The sequence below is a fragment of the Echiichthys vipera genome (genome assembly GCF_963691815.1).
Source record: "Echiichthys vipera genome assembly, chromosome: 8".
Taxonomy (NCBI): domain Eukaryota; kingdom Metazoa; phylum Chordata; class Actinopteri; order Perciformes; family Trachinidae; genus Echiichthys; species Echiichthys vipera.
In genome coordinates this window covers 7646780-7663236 of record NC_139833.1, presented here as the reverse complement: position 1 = coordinate 7663236, position 16457 = coordinate 7646780, and the positions used below count along the sequence as shown (strand labels likewise).

The window sequence follows — 16457 nt, the reverse complement described above, 5'->3', positions numbered from 1 at the left end:
TCAGATTTTAACCTCCGAGTACTGCGTCTCCTCTTCATCAGACGTGCTGGAGTCTCTGTGGACTCTCTGACACCCAGGCTTTGCCTTGAAGTCCACCTCCGTATAATTTATCTCGGTTTCATCCTCACTGGTGTCCGTGTCGCAGCTCCATGGATTTGGAGCTTTGGCTGCGTCTGCTGTGCTGATGTTTTCATAGTCCTTCAGTCCTTCTTCATTCTAGGAGGATGACAGAGACAGTCCCCACAGAATTGGTCACGTAACTTCTGAACGTATCACGTGCACAGCGAAACCAATATTAACACATTGTAATGCTCGTGAGGATGTTTTTTGGATTATTATGTTTTTTACAAGTACAGTAAACATCTTTGCTACAGTGTTGTCTGCACAGAACACTTTTTTCTACATTAAAAAAGTAGCATTACTGTAATTTACTATAAACACAAGTTCCATAAAGATCAACCTTTGAAGTGATTTAGACAAACACATCTGCCACCAATGCTATAACGTAATAAACTGAACATGACTCATAAAAAGAGTGTGGTCTGACCTTCTTAGGTAGCTTTTGCTTGGACACCATAGCATACACATCTTCACCTTTTGCATGTTTCTTCCTAGAAAAACAGTAAAAAAAAGTATCATCAGACATTTGCCAGGTGATAACACAGTTCTGGTATTATATGAAAAAACACAGTCGCACTTTTGCTTATTTCCAAAGTGCAGAGAGGCGTAGTTGAGAGAATCCTCCTGTGTGCCTCCACCTTGCTGTCTGATTGGCGTTTGTGCCGAAGAACCCTGAGGAGTTGCAGACAGGAGACATCAGTATAGTCGCATATGAATCAGTTCATTCATGCCTTTAAATGGAAGCTGGTCTTTTATTGCTCCATAAGACTGAATACTGAATGATTGCTGTTCTGAAACAAACAGTGAGGACAGAGCTACAGCTGGATCATTGAAAGACACATCCGCCTGTCTGAAGTAGAGCTACACAAGTGACAAGTCAATGCACATGTTTGCATAGTGTTTTTTCAAATACAAATATCTTTTTGTAAGCGTTAAACGGAAATTACATGATGTCCTTAGAAATGTCATACTATCTCATCTCATCTCATCTTCAGCCTCTTATCCGGGTCGGGTCGCGGGGGCAGCAGCTTTAGCAGGGGACCCCAAACTTCCCTTTCCTGGGCCACATTAACCAGCTCTAACTGGGGGATCCCGAGGCGTTCCCAGGCCAGTGTGGAGATACAATCTCTCCACCTGGTCCTGGGTCTTCCCCGAGGCCTCCTCCCTAGGGAGGCGCCCAGGGGGCATCCTTACTAGATGCCCGAACCACCTCAACTGGCTCCTTTCAACGCAAAGCATGTCATACTATGTTATGTCAAAAAAAGTACAGTATGTTGATATAAGTGTAATGCCGTAGGGCAAAAAAGTTCATATTAAGTATGTCGTAAAAACTCAATGTAGTATACTGAAAAATGATAAGTCTCTATGTCAAAAATAAGTAATAGTAAATTATTGTAAAAATCCTAAAAAGTGATACTATAGTATGTTTAAAGGAGTCGTACTTAAGAATGCAAGAATACAATTATGAAAAAAAATAGTAGGTGGAAAAAAGTTTTTAAAAAGTCCGTATAGTGTGTCAACAGAAGTGAATAATACATCATAATGTTGAAAAAGTGATATAAATAACATATTGTAGTTAATCCTAATAATTCATAGTAGTGTGTTGAATAAAGTTAAAAGTTATACTATACTTTGGTCCCACATTAGGATTTGTTAAAAGCTTTGTTTTAGTAGTTGTTTTATAATTTGGTTTTGTTAGGTAGGGAGGGGGGCAGCTCCGACGTCCCTATATGGGGTGGCCTGGTCCCCCTCCATTTTTGCTGAGTTTGGCCCCCATCTCCAGGCCCCCTTTTGGGTTTGCCGATTTCTTTTTTGGTAAGATCCTCATTTGTATTTTGCTAGTTTTCCTTCAGGAATGTTTGTTTCCTGTTGGGATGAGTTGATTAATAAAAAACGTTAAAAGTTCCATCTTCTTTGGTGTCCTCCTCTTATGTTTCGGTCTCCAGTTTGAGCCACTAGTCAATTTATTCAATTGTTTGGAGGCCGTAACAGTAGACAGAATAAAAGTAAAGTATGTCTGAAATCAGTTATAGTATAGCGTGTGTGTGTGTGTGTGTGTGTGTGTGTGTGTGTGTGGGGGGGGGGGTAGTCATAGTTTAGAGTGTAGAATTAATTCATATGCTAATGCTCCACCTCTTTACCCATTTGTGAATGAGCTGGGAGCAGACAGAGACATTAGGCACTGCCAAGATAGTGGCAGCTGGAGCCACTAGGAGCAGCCCACTTTGAGCTTTATCGTCATCCTTTGGCTCTTAAGCAACTTTGTCCATATTTTAAACAGTCTGAGTAGTACTCATGAAAAGTATTCGTACTTACAACCCTGTAATGAAGACCAGTTAACAGTAATCCTGTAAATAATTTTCTCTGTAAAACTGCTTCGATGCATTGTTCTCTTAACTAAGTTGTGAAATTGGAAGTGCTTGACTCACTTGTTTTGCAGCGGGGTGATTCACGGTACAGTACACAGTGTTGATGTTGGATGCAGGGCTGTGGAACAACAATGACGAGGAGAAAAAAAAAACATGACTACTCAATGACTGTATAACAGATGACAGGGAAGACTGTTAGTGTGCAGTTTGTGTCTGAAGGAATTAAATGGATGCTTTGACTCCAGCATGCAGCAGCAGGATCCAGCTTTCTGTACTACAGAGTGCGCCTTGTCATGGGTGGGGACAGTGTGTGCGGCTACTGTCTTACGTGCTGTCTGGACGAGGCTGGCATCGTTGGGCCTTCGGTTGGCGCGGCTGGTCTGGCAAGAGGTCATCTCTGCTTCTGAAAGGCTCTGCCGTACCGGAGTTGATCATCTGATTCCTCCTCCTGGAGCCATTCCACCAACCCTGAATTGGTTTCACACAGAAACACGAAGATCTGTCAGTTGTTTTGTCTAAATCTGTTCAATCAAAAAGCAGAAAATGCTGCACAAAAAAGTAAATGACCAGAAAACCAAAACAGGGCCGAGTGTTCGTAGTTCCTTGTTGAATCGAATGTTTTCTCTTGCGTCTGAAAACATAAATGTGACATGAGTGGTCACGCGTCAAGTCTTCTCGGAAAATCTATTGGTTTTATTTTTTGTTTTTGTACTTTACCTGTAGATGAAGACAATTAAGAAAATGAGCAGAATAATGAAGATAAAAAAGATGCACAGGACCTTCTTCCAGCTTCCTGTGGTCAGAAGAGACCGAGCATCAGTATATAGGCACATATTTGTTAACAAGTAGAATAGTTTCAAACCAAATACCTCCAACATGTCTCCCATATGAAAGCAATATACAGTACACACACAGACACGTGGCCTTGAAACGCACTCACGTTCAAACACAGGGATTGGGTCAGAAGATCTTTGATTTATTTCATTCTTTGCAATGCAGTAATAGCGTCCCGGTTGGTCTGAATACACTGTGTAGTTCTGACGGTCAGACACTTCTTTGTCCCTTCCCTCAGCCGCTATCTTGTACCATGTATATTGCGTGACTAGGGGATAGCTGTGACTGCTGCAGCTCAGCGTCACAAATCCCGTCCCGTCAGGCTGCTGCTGCTCTGCTGATCTTGTGATCTTTGTGTGCTTTGGAGCATCTAAGCAGGAGCATTTAGGAGAAAGCACAAAACAGTTAACTTGATACCTTAGTGTGCACAACATCTATGTGAGGGATGCTACAAAACAAGTACAAGTACTTAAAAGTGACTGTGTAGAATTTAAAGATTTCCATTTGGGTTAACAGAGGGCTTAAGTAAGTGACAGTTTAAGTAGTTTTCTCTGTTGCTAAAATTGTAATAATTAAAAGACAGCATGCTTCACATGTTCTGGTAACAGGATTGTTGGCCATAATAGTGACATGTGTACTGCATATACGTTATGCATGTTATGTGTTATCTTATTCTTATGTGGTTTGGCGGTTATACAGAATTAAAACTAATCTAAGGACTTCTGTGTATGTTTTTGCTGTTGGACAGCCCAATCTGTATTTCCAGTATTTCCAATAATGTTCTGTATTTTCTTGTAGTTCATTTATACACCATCCTGAGTGCATCGGTCTACTTACACATGACTTTAACATCAGCTTGCTTTGAGTGTCCAGTTCCAATTTCATTAATGGCTGCACAGCTGTAGGGTCCGCTGTCAGAAGGACTGACAGACTTTAAAATTAAAGTCTGCGTCTCCTGAATTATTTTACTCTTCCCCTTCATCCAGGTGAAAGCGGTCACTGGTGGGTGGGACTGGGCCCTGCAACGGAGTGTCAACGACTGGTTTTCTTTCACAACAAGGGCGGGCTCAGCTTGTACGGTCACTTGTTTGGGACGATCTGCATTTGCCAAGTGAAAAAGAGAAGAGGCAGAGCTAAACATTGTCAGTTACTATGACTTGTATAGTAATTACTATCATTATTAACATATTTAATAACTGGTTATTAGTGATAGACCAATACATCGGCCGGCTGATATTTGCGTTTTTTAGGTGTATCGTATCGGCCGATGCGAGCTGTTGCGTTCGCCGATTTTCCCAGCATTATTTGCAGACAGGCGTCCACAGGCAGCTGTGTGTTGCTGAAGACGCCTTTTTTAAGTTCAATAAACGTTCCTTTCTTTAAAGTTAAGACTCATAACATTTGTCATCATTGTGTATTTTTAAGATGTAAATCGAGGGAGCAAAAGTAATATCGGCTCCAAATAATCCACTCGAGAAAATTCGCAGGCTGTAATAACTTCATATGGAGAGAATAGACAAAGATTGATCTTTGCCAACTGAAATCAAGTTTTTTTTCTTTTCTTGCTGAGATTAAATAACGTTATGGAAAGTTTTGGTTTCGATTATTTGTTTGATAAGCAGACAGACTATGCACTGCTGAATCACTCACACTTCACCACCAACTTCCTTTCTTTGCTTTTCTTTGAACCTTCACTGTTGGTGGCGGTGCAGGTGTAAACGCCTGCATGGGTTGAAGTTGCATTAAATTTGAATGTGAGAGTGTTGGGGGGCCAATGTTTATTGGGTTGAGGGGAAATCCATTCTGAAGACTGAGGATTTGCAGTCCTTGTCAAGGTGAGCTCTGACACTGGGAAGCTTTCAACAGTGCAGGTGATGGTGATGTCGTGATCCTCCCTGACCTCAGCATCCATAGACAGCTTGGGTTCTGTTGGAGCATCTGTAGGGAGAAAGCAGCTGTGTGATTTTCAAGAGGATTCATTCATAATGTTACCATGTTGCATTATATTACGGAGCAGTCCATAAACAGGAAGTTAACTACTATCCTGAAAGCCTAAACACTTTTAAATCTTTCTTGAAATGCCTTTATTTTCTCTCTGGCTCAGTTAGATAAAAAGATTGCTTCTTCTCTCATGTATGTCTGTTGAATATGAGGCTACAACCAGCAGGATAATAGCTTAGCACAAAGACTAGAAACAGATGGAAGAAGCTAGCCTGGCTATGTCCAAAGGCAACAAAGTCCACCAATCAGCATCTTTAAAGTTCACTAATTAACACGTTACATCTTGTTTGTTAAATCCGTTTAGAGACTAAGGTCTAAAACATCCTTCTTCTAAAATTTATTTTGATTTTTTTTGCCTTTTAGTGCATTCATTTGAAAGTAGAGCTGACGGTTGATAGAAAATGGGCAGAGGCATGGGGCACGGGGCTTGGGCTATGTGGGGGAGATAGAGCAAATTGCAGCATTGGGCCATGGGTTGCGGTGAGCTTGTGTATATGGGGCCCCCGTGACAATTTGCCACTTCAGGTGTGGTTATGTCCCGCACAAGCCAGGCTAGCTGTTTCAAGTCTTATGCTAAATGGCTGTTGGCTTAGCTTCATATTTAGCATACAGATATGAAAATTGATTCCATCTTTTCATCCAACTCTGCCAGACGGCAAAAGAAATACAATTACAAACGGATGATTATTTTGGTAATGCAGATATTTCTAACACTCATTCTTCTCACACATTTGATGTTAAAGTTGAAAAAAACAAATATCACAGAACATTTTTCAGCATAACACAATTACTCACAGAGTACGTTTATGCACAAATGCTCGCTATCCTCTCCTGTGTTGATGCTGTTGGTTGCGTTGCACTTGTAACATGCTTCATCAGCTCTTTGTACCCTGTCCAAAAGTAGTTTGTTTTCAACAGTTTTCTTGGATTTCCACTGTGAGGTATTAATCTGTTTATCGTTGTATCGGTACCAGGAGTATCTATATGGGGCAGGATTGGCATCAGTGATACAGGTGAATGTAAAGGGTTTGCCAACTCTCGCCAATGCATCTTTACTGATGGAGATGTTAGTTTTCCTTGGGCCGTCTGGAAGGAAGAAAAAAACTTTTAGTACACTTAATGTGGGGTGGTGATACTTCCTGTGGGGTGGTGAGTGTGGATTTATTAACTTCTCTCTGTCATCAACTCTTTGACATACTGTACATGCAGTACAAGGAGCTGTGAAACTTACATTTAACCTCAATTTGAAGTTGGTTTGATTTTCCGATACCCACAGTGTTAGTGGCACTACATGCATAGAGGCCACTGTCCTCAGGCTTGATTCTTTCAACAACATACTTTGTATGCTTTGTGCTAATAGTTTTCCCATTTCTAAACCAATCATAGGTGTAAGGCATTGGGTTGCTTCTCTTCACAACACATGACAAACTCATTTTATCGTCTTGTTGAACTACAGAGACAGAGGAAGTCACCGTAACTTCAGGCTTATCTGAAAGAGAAAATCTCATTATTTCTTTGGAACTGATTCAAAACAATACTCCACTAAGAATGCTATAGTGAAAGTCAAATGAAAAATATAACATAAAACAAGAAAGTACATTAGTATTACAGGAGTTAAAACTACTGAGAACCCCGTACAAACCAAATACAATTACTTTAAGTTAGACATTTGAAGCACTCACATGTGACATCAATAACGACTAGGTTAGATCTTATTGCGCCATGTATGTTTTTAGCTTCACAATGGTATTTTCCAGTCTGTGACTCCCCAATTGATGGGATCTTCCATACTGGTCCTTCCCCCGCTACTGCTCCTGTTTCATATCTAAACCAGGTAAAGGAGGGTTCAGGTCGTCCTTTGGCAGAGCAAGTGAGAGTAGCAGATTGTCCTTCCACAATGTTTTTAGGGCTTATATCAACCAATATGTCTTGGGGAGCATCTGTGTAAACAAATTTAGTAAAGTCAGGAGAAATCAGTCAAGAGAAAGCATGCATAGGTGGATTGCATTAGGAAATCAACTAAGCATAAGATCAGACCCAAAGTGTATTTGAACTGAGTCCAAGTAAAAGGTCATCTCAAAGTAGTCTAAGGAACAGCCAGTAACAGTATGGGTTTAGCAATTTACCTTCAAATCAGTAGTAAATATAAGTACAGTAATGGTAGAGAAAAAAAACTTACATTCAACAGTTACACCGACACTCCGAACCAAATATTTGTCTTTATTATCTTCTGTTTGGCATGAAAACTCCTTGCCATCATCCTGCCAGTTGGCTGTAAAACTGACCTGTTTTTTATTCCTGTTAGTTTGTCGAGACCATGAGAGCTGGGTTGAGATTTGTGTCAAACCTTTAATTTGTAGGCCTGAAGTACATTTACTTGAAGTGGTGCATGTGAGACTTATCGTGCCAGTTTTAGTTAAAACAGGTGGTTGCAGCCCAAAAGTGATCAGGCATGGATTTTCTGCAAATATGAAAGTGAGACAATGTCAGCAAAAATATAATGAATGACTGAATTACTGGCTTACAGAAGTAAAACTGCTCTATGTTATTGGCTGAGTTCAACTTCAAGGAGCTACAAAAAACAGAGTTCAAATTAAATCTGGAGACATAGATATTTTCTTGTTATAGTGACTGAAAAAAAGATCTTAGTTTGAGATCCATGAGAGAGTTTCAACAGAATTGTAAGATACAGAGAGGAAATTTTGGGCTTTTACGACAATTGGCTGCACTTATTTGGGTATGTTGGGTCAGTCAAATCTCTTAACGCTGTCTACACAACAGCATATTCTCATCAACTGGGTCGTAGGATATATTACGAACAGTAATGCACAAAAATATGTACTGTATGATATCTTATGAAATAACCTGCCAACCTCTGTGAAGTTTAGTTATGTTTAGGAAACAGAAGGTGACGGTTAGGTTCAGGCATCAAAACTACTTGCTTAATGTTAGAAAAAAGTACTACTACTTAGTACTACCATGGGACCTTAGGACATGAAAACTCATCCCCCAGGTGAAAATCCTGTGTTTTCGGACCCATCCACCACCCCAACCTTCCTCCCTATGTGGGGATCAGAAGTCTTATACTACAACACCTCATTTTGTGTGGAATACGGACAGTATCACTTCTAGTTATATATATACTTCTAGTGAAATACACAAAAAAATATTACGTGGAATACACACATTTCTGTGCATTCAGGTCGTACAATAACATACAAATGAGAACAGCCTCTTTTATACTCAATATAGACCCAAATATTTCCATAAAGGGCATCGGAAACCCACTGACATGCAGGAGAGATAGAGAGCTGTCCCCATTCTGATTCTTTTTGTAAAATCATGACTTCAACTTGACTTGTATTGTTTTCACATACTATTACAACTTGCTGTCCAATTCTCGTTCTTCTTAACTCTTGTCTCACATTATGACTGACTATTAGACATACATGACATACAGCATAGCGTTATAAAAACAAGACTTAATTCCTGTATGACTTTTTCTTACAAGGTATTCTCTGACCCTTCAGCCATTTCTACCTCCAGACTAGCTCATCTCTTATTGTTTGAAAAACTAATTTTATTGTCATGTATTTTCAGAAAATATATTGCAGTATTCTGAATTTCATATTTACTTGTAACTGTGAGGATCACGGATGGTTCAGTTATCCATTTAAATGTTCCATTAAATCTAAAAGCATAGGGTCCGCTGTCGGTTTCGGTCAGGTTGCAGATTAAAATACTGCACAGCTTTGGTGAGGAACTATCATAATTGTTCCAACTTGAAGGTGGAGAGCCAATATATTTCACTCTGTCTGCAAAGTCTCGACTGACACGACCTTCTGCATTATTTGAGCTGTAAACGACAGGGCCAGTCAAATCTTTTCCAACCCAAGATGGATTTTTTATCCAAAACCAGTGTCCACCAACATCTGTAACATCACCAGTGACTCTGCATTTGATTTCAATGCAGGACCCCTCTTTAGCTGTCAGCTGACTATCTTCTAGTGTGAAGTGGGCGGGTTCGGCACAAGAAAAATCTGTGGTGGCGAAAGCACAAGTGGAAAAGTCAGAAAATGTACATGACTTTAATGGACATCTTGTTAAAAGCAAACATCGTTAGCATAGCAGAGTAATAAAACTCATACTTTTTGCAAGAACCAGAAATACCAACCACCCTACTGTCTGAGCATCCATTTTTGTGTGGCACTAAAGCTTGATATCTGAAACAAAAAAAGAAGAGTGTGTGTACATTACTATTTACATCATACTTACATCATATCATACGATATTTTTTAACTAGTCCTGTTACCGGGTAGGTTTTTAATCATTCATTTAATGCAATTCAGCCACACGATTGTTGTTGTTCTGCTTTTTTCCCCTGAAAGATGTTTGAGTTGGCTGTGCTTTCATTCTCATTTCAGGATTGTTGGGAAAACTCCAGCTTTGGAAAAATATGTTATTTCCTCTAAAACTAAAACTCTAAACATTTTTTTAAAAATTTAAAAATGTGAGAAAAAAGCTGAAGTTGTTAAATCCCTGTGATGTTTGTTTCATATTTCCTGAAACTGTCACTTCATCCTATTGATGTATGTTTTCCTCAATCTTCTGTTCCAGTCTGCCTCCAGAGCCCTCTCTGTGCACTCCTAATGGCTTCTGCTAGTATCCACTGTGCCCGAAGAAAAATAACCCCTGTTGAATCACATTTCTGTTATTCTGTTGAGTATTGATTTCTATCTGATCAGCGCTGCCTAGTTCCACAGTTTGATCAGAGTTTAGAGCGGTTATTGACACTGCGTCAGAGTCTCCGGATTGTTGGTTGTGTGCAGTGGAGCACACAGAGAGAGGTAGAGCAACATTACTTTTTCACACACGGTCTGTCTCATTCTGTTTTCAGAGTATAGGGACAACTCCAGAAAATATGAAAAATTAAAAATGTTACCAGAAAATTACCAGCTTTTGGCTACGCAGAACAAACACTGAGGCTAAAGCTTTGTTGTAAAACCTAGTGTAGTAATAATTGTCTCATCGTCGACTTGTAGAAACACTGGCTGTATTTGACATTAACTGTTGATTTAAATCACTTGTGTCTGCTACATCATACATGCATTCCAGGTAGACCCATTATACAGAAAACACTTTATTTTAGAGAGCAGACAGTACAGTAAAAAAATTTTTTTTTAATGAAAATTTAAAATAGTCAAAAATGTTATGTTGGTTTCCAAGGCTCCATACAGTATACACTTCACTTATAGCACTAATGCCACTGTATATGTGGATACAACATGACTTTTTTTCCTTGGGAAGTATTTTAAAAACGAAAGATACAAAAAAATGCTTGTTCTTACCTCGGAGGATACACAGCAGACTTAAGCACACACCATCCCTCCTAAAGTAAGAGTAAGATTTAAAAAAAGGAAGTTTTCACAGTTGAACTAAAATCTTGTAAAATTTGCATGCCTAATCATGCAAGCCAGTGAACACTATATTTTATAGATGCACTGATAAAAGGTGATACAGTATTTTCTCCTTCAACTTGCCCGCTACAGTATGCATGCAGCGTCCTCTCACTTCCTCTATTCAATGCTTTTGTTAATAGTGAAACCCTCTGTTCGGGAAGGATGAAGTCTTTCAAACAGAAACTGAGCAGTTTACAGTAGTTGAGATCTATTTCTGTAGAATGTATTTTTTAACACAGTATTTGCAGTGTCCTCTACCACTTCAACTTCATCAAAAAGAGTAAAAAAACGTATCAAAAGATTTCTGAAGTATTGTACAAATAGTGCGTTTCACACACAAACAGGAAACCTTGCACAAAGAGAAAAAAAACTTTTTTTTTTTTCACTTCCCCTCCCCAAGAGCAGCAGCCGCTATCTTCTCAGCATCAGCCGCCATTTCATCCATGGCGCCATTTAAGGCTTGCAGCATGGCAGTGAAAGAGCGGCTGGCAGAACGGGCATGTCTGGGCATCGCCATCTCTACCAGCTTTGACGAAACTGTGGCCAAGTCTTTTTCTGCCGCCGCCAGACGCTTTTTCACTTCACCTTTAGTGACCTCCACTGACAGTACACACGTCCGCAGCCCTTTAAGACTTGTGGGTTCCATGCCTCGCTGTCTGGCCAGTCGGTCGACCGATTCATCATCCAGGCACAGTGATAATTGAGCTTTGGTAAGAATCCGCACTGCTACACTCGAGTCCACCATGGAGGCCACAAAGGGAACAGGGATCGTAGACACCCCACCAGATAGTGAGGCAGCTGCCCATATGAGTGCTTTGAATGCCTCCTTTTTCTGAGTGACCAGGGTGGAGGTAAGTGCCGGCAGAGCCAGAAGAAGGGCATGAGCTCGAATCTCTGGAAGGTCTCCTCCCATATCTTCCAAAAGGCCAGGAAAGTCATACTTCTCCAGGGTGGAGGGTCTCACCAGGTAGACTTTAGGCAGAGTCAAACCCTGTGACTTCAGCACTTCCAGACTGGCTTTCCTCTTGTCTTCTAGGTTTTTTTCTGTGTCTTTTGCTGAAGCTAAGAGAACAAAGTAAACTGTTTGTTGCTGCTGTGACCGGGCCTCCAGGAACACCTTCACACTGTTGGGTTGCGGTGTCTGTGCATATGTCATGAAGACGGCATTGTAGCGGGAAAACTTAACTCTATCCATGTATCCCTCGGGTTCAAATGGAGAGGTGGCTGGAACAGGGGGCAAATCCCACAGGCGAAAGTCAGGGTGTTTAGGATTTGGGTAGCCAGCCACTTCCTCCGGGGCAACAGGGGATGGAGAGGGAGCTGCTCCATTGTCTTCAGGACTGAGGCCAAGGAGGGAGTTTATGAAGGCGGCTTTTTCACCCCCACGGTCCCCCATCACAGCTAAGTTGATCCTGCTGATCAGGAGGTCTTCCACTGTATCTTTGACATCTGACAATTTATTGAGCTCTATGGACTCTTTGAGGGTCTCAAGGAGGTTCAGGCTTCTGAAAACATCTGCCATGTCTGTGAAAAGATAGAGACAGTAATTATTTAATAAAGAACAGACCAGACAATCATATGGATACTAAAGGATATTTGCAAACAAAGCATTGAGTTTGATCTACATACCATGCTGGTAACATAACAAACATGATTACATCTAGAATATTAATACATTCATCTAATATAACCCTAGAATGAACGTCAGAGCAAATTACATTATATATTTACTAGTGTCACGGGAAAACTGCTCATTCAGCACTGGTTTACATCATGTTTACTCCTAAATGTTTTACATGGTCCAGTAATAAAAACAATCATAAGAGAAGGTTTTTGTAAAAATCCTAAAATGCTTTTCCATTTCTGTCAGTTGAAAAATATGGCATTTTTTTTTTCAAACCAATCAAATATTGACTTTCTTGTAATGCAAAGTTTCGATTCATCATAAACTGCACACACTTACCAACAGATCTGGAGGAGAAGCGGCCCTGTGGAACCTGGGGTTGAAATATTTGTTCTCAGCTGTCAAATGTTTTTGTCTTCTGCAGCTCTGAAGGAGCAGCGGCGTCAGGTTGATCTATTTAAAGATGTTCGTCCAGCTAGCGGAGCAGTCTAATCCTGTTAGCTCAGTCTTAATCCAAAATCACCTTAAGAACATGCACACTGTGTGTATGTAAAGCTATTTTCATTCATGCATACGCCTTCAAAAGGCATATGAATAAAAATACAAACGTGTTTTGATATGAAGTATCATTTATGTTACATTATTAACTTTTTAAAAAAGCTTCTCACCGTATTATTATTATTACATGACGGAGTAAAACTTGTCATCCAGACAAGAAAAAATGGTAAAAACGTCTCTCTCGACTTTCAGCTTTCAAAAATAAATCCATAACCAAGTATTTTTACTTTACTTGTAAATTACTACCTATTTTGTAGTTTAGGTATAAAATATTGGTGGGTAATTTTAATTGGATTTTTTTTGGATGTGGTTCCTCCCTTCTTTAATTTTAATACACAGAAAACACACACGTTTCATTTTCTTTTCATTTACTATGAAAGCTGTTCTCCAAAATACTGTATGCCTTATAAAGACAAATACCAATAAAGAAGAAAGTAATATTAATAAAGCTAAGAGATGTATGTACCATACACTGTATGAAACTAGAATTTGCCATTGCAAAAATCTGCAGTTTTACTTTTATCTCTTTAAAGAAGAATTCAGTATGCAAAATGTCTGACACCTGGTTGGTGTTGCAGATGCTATTTTAGCCTCACATCCTCTCACACGATGATTTCCTGTCTTTGTGACCGCTGACAGTAACCAATGCCAAGTTCCCACAACACAAGACTTTCAAAGTTGTCAGTATGCTGTATTGTTACACAATTCATTTTGTGTCAGGAGGCGTGAAGTTGCGTGTCTGTCTGTGCTCTGATATCTACAGTAACATTGCCACGGAATAGTTTACAATTTGAGTCTTTTACGTATGTTTTAAATGTTAACATTGGTCGTAGGGAATTATACATAAATAATAATTCTTTAGGACGTTTCCAGGAGTATTTCTTGCAAATACAGGACTTGTTCACAAACAGTCATAGAATCTATCCAGTAGGCCCAGTACTGACACATTTAACTCGCTGGAGCCTCGATTTTTGTTACCACGTTGTTACTCACCTACTGTTTTAAATCAGCCCTAACCTTGCAAGTCCATTGCTGGTTGGGATGCCTCCGTCATCAAATTAAAAAATGTTAACACCCTCTAATGTGAGGTGGGCACTCCCCTCAGGTGAGCACACATGAAGGTTATTGTTGATTCCAAGTAGTACTAAAATACTGTTGTAATTTACTCTGCTTAATATTTCAAAGGGGAAAAAAGTACAACCACATTTCTGATGAAGTTGGGACATTGTGAAAAACGTAAATAAAAACAGTATACAATGATTTGCAAATCCTTTTCAATTTATACTAATTGAATACACTACAAAGACAAGATATCTAATGCTCAAACTGATAAACTTTGTGTTTTCGCAAAAATTCACTGGTAATGAATTAGATGCCTACAACACGTCTTTACCACTGTGTTTCATCACCTTTCCTTTTACCAACACTCAATAAGCGTTTGGGAACTGAGGACACTAATTGTTGAAGCTTTGCAGTGGAATTCTTTCGTTTCTTGCTTGATGTACGACTTCAGTAGTTAAACAGTATTAGTTTGCGTCTATCCATCTCAGATGAGTTAGGCCAAGAAAAGCATACGGTGTTTCTGGCTATTTTTGATATATGGCTTTTACTTTGCATGGTAGAGTTTTAACTTGCACTTGTAGATGTAGCAATGAACTGTGTTAACTGACAATGGTTTTCCGAAGTGTTCCTGAGCCCCTGTGGTAATATCCTTTACAGAATGATGTTGGTTTTTAATGGATGCTTACATGCAGAGATTTATCCTGTTCCTGTGAATATTTTGATGATATTATGGAGAGTAGATGATGAAATCCCTAAATTCCTTAGATTTGGTGACATGGTAGTTCACAAAGTGATGAACATTGCCCTATCCTTGCTTGTGAATGACTGAGCCTTTCAGGGATGCTCATTGTATACCAAATTGGAAATGGACTTGTACTTATATAGCGCCTTTCTAGTCTTCTGACTACTTAAGGTACTTTCACAGTGTTTGTCACATTCACCCGTTCACACAGATGGCAGTGGACATCTACATACCATCTAATCTAATCATTCACACCACATTTACACACCCATGCGCAGCATGAGGAGCAATTCGGGGTTGAGTGTCTTGCCCAAGAACACTTCGACATGTGGCCCGGGGAGGTGGGGATTGAACTGCCGATCTCTCGAGTGGAGGACGACCCTCTCTGACACTAAGCCACAGTCGCCCAAATCATGACACTCACCTGTTTCCACCTAACTTGTTCATGTTTATTTACATTTTACACAACTTCCCAACTTCTTCGGAATTGGGGCAGTAGAAGGTATGGCAGGAGTAACATGAAGAGTTATAAGTGCAAGATTTCCCAGCCTTTTATAGCTTTACATAGTTTAAAGATTATGTTTTAGTTACACCAATAAACATCTCTCCTTCGATGTGGTTCTTCATATCTTTTCTCTAAAGAGCTGAATGACTGAGATTTATTAGCAATGACAATAGTTTAATTCCTGATGTTGAAGATGCCTTCAGCTGCTTTAAAATATGAATATTGACATGTTGGAGTCACAACAAGATTACAATAAAGCTGCACATTACACCTGCATTTGCACTGTTGCTTCTCATAGCGGAGTCACCCAGATGAGAACAAACTGATTCAATGATAGAGAAGAAAAAGTGCAACAAACACACAGGAAGTTTGGTTCATCAAACTCCACAGATGGCAGCACAGATGTTAATACAGGATGTTGCATGTTTACCTATTCTGTACTGATGAGAAAAGATTTGACTACCTCTTTCTCCAGGGCCTCATATTAAATCAGCAGCTCAACAGTTCTGAACAATAAACATCTGGGGTCTCTGTGCCGTCCAACAGACGAAAATAATGGAAAGCAATGTATTTAGTTAGTTCTTGCCTCATCATTGACTTGAATAGATTTCACCGCTTGCACCGCTTTACCTCTTCCCTTTGTAGGTATTGACGCTCCTCCCATCAGGCAACCACAATTTCATGCAGTAATTATCACATAACATATATCATTTGGGGAATTCGTACCTCCAACACTGATATTGAAATATATTTTACAATTTTTTATTTCATACTTTTTGTACCATTTTCATGGTTGTGAACTAATAAAAAAAAAATTTTAGAAAGAGGCATTTATGGAAGTTGCACAAAACAATTAATACCAGAATATTTTTTGTTTCTCCATTTCAGCTCAAGGCTCTTGGGATGTACTTCTGTATTTTCATATTGTGCAACTGATCTAAGCAAAGTCACACGAAGTATCAATTTAAGCATTTACAAATATGGCAGCACTTTATTTTCAGTGTCTCCGATAACTTCCTGTTTTCACATTGTGGTCCTCGACCAGAGCTATCTTCAGCTAATGAGCTGCAATTCTGTCACAATTGTAAAAAAGTTGTTCGTGTATATGCCTGTGGTTATAAACAGTATATTGGACATGCACTGCAGAACCTGTTCTAGAGAGTGTCAGAGGTTGAGGCCCCTT

At 39.6% G+C, this 16457-nt stretch overlaps 2 protein-coding genes across 2 annotated transcripts; both read right to left on the bottom strand.

The window, feature by feature from the left end:
* Positions 1-10751, bottom strand: LOC310950739 (B-cell receptor CD22; the record flags this gene model as incomplete). The annotated part of the gene is made up of 17 exons (XM_083918714.1): positions 10673-10751; positions 9473-9547; positions 8960-9364; positions 7504-7785; positions 7007-7264; positions 6556-6813; positions 6120-6410; positions 4974-5261; positions 4161-4421; positions 3430-3693; positions 3207-3282; positions 3057-3120; positions 2818-2957; positions 2550-2607; positions 698-792; positions 548-611; positions 1-216 (listed from the first exon to the last, which is right to left on the bottom strand). Exons 2-17 carry the CDS (start codon positions 9519-9521, stop codon positions 1-3), a joined length of 3069 nt encoding a protein of 1022 aa, XP_083774840.1. The 5' UTR covers positions 9522-9547; positions 10673-10751.
* Positions 10752-11165: 414 nt separating this feature from the next.
* Positions 11166-12305, bottom strand: irgq2 (immunity-related GTPase family, q2; the record flags this gene model as incomplete). Its single annotated transcript, XM_083918870.1, has 1 exon — positions 11166-12305. One exon carries the CDS (start codon positions 12303-12305, stop codon positions 11166-11168), a length of 1140 nt encoding a protein of 379 aa, XP_083774996.1.
* Between the last annotated feature and the right edge of the window lie 4152 nt (positions 12306-16457).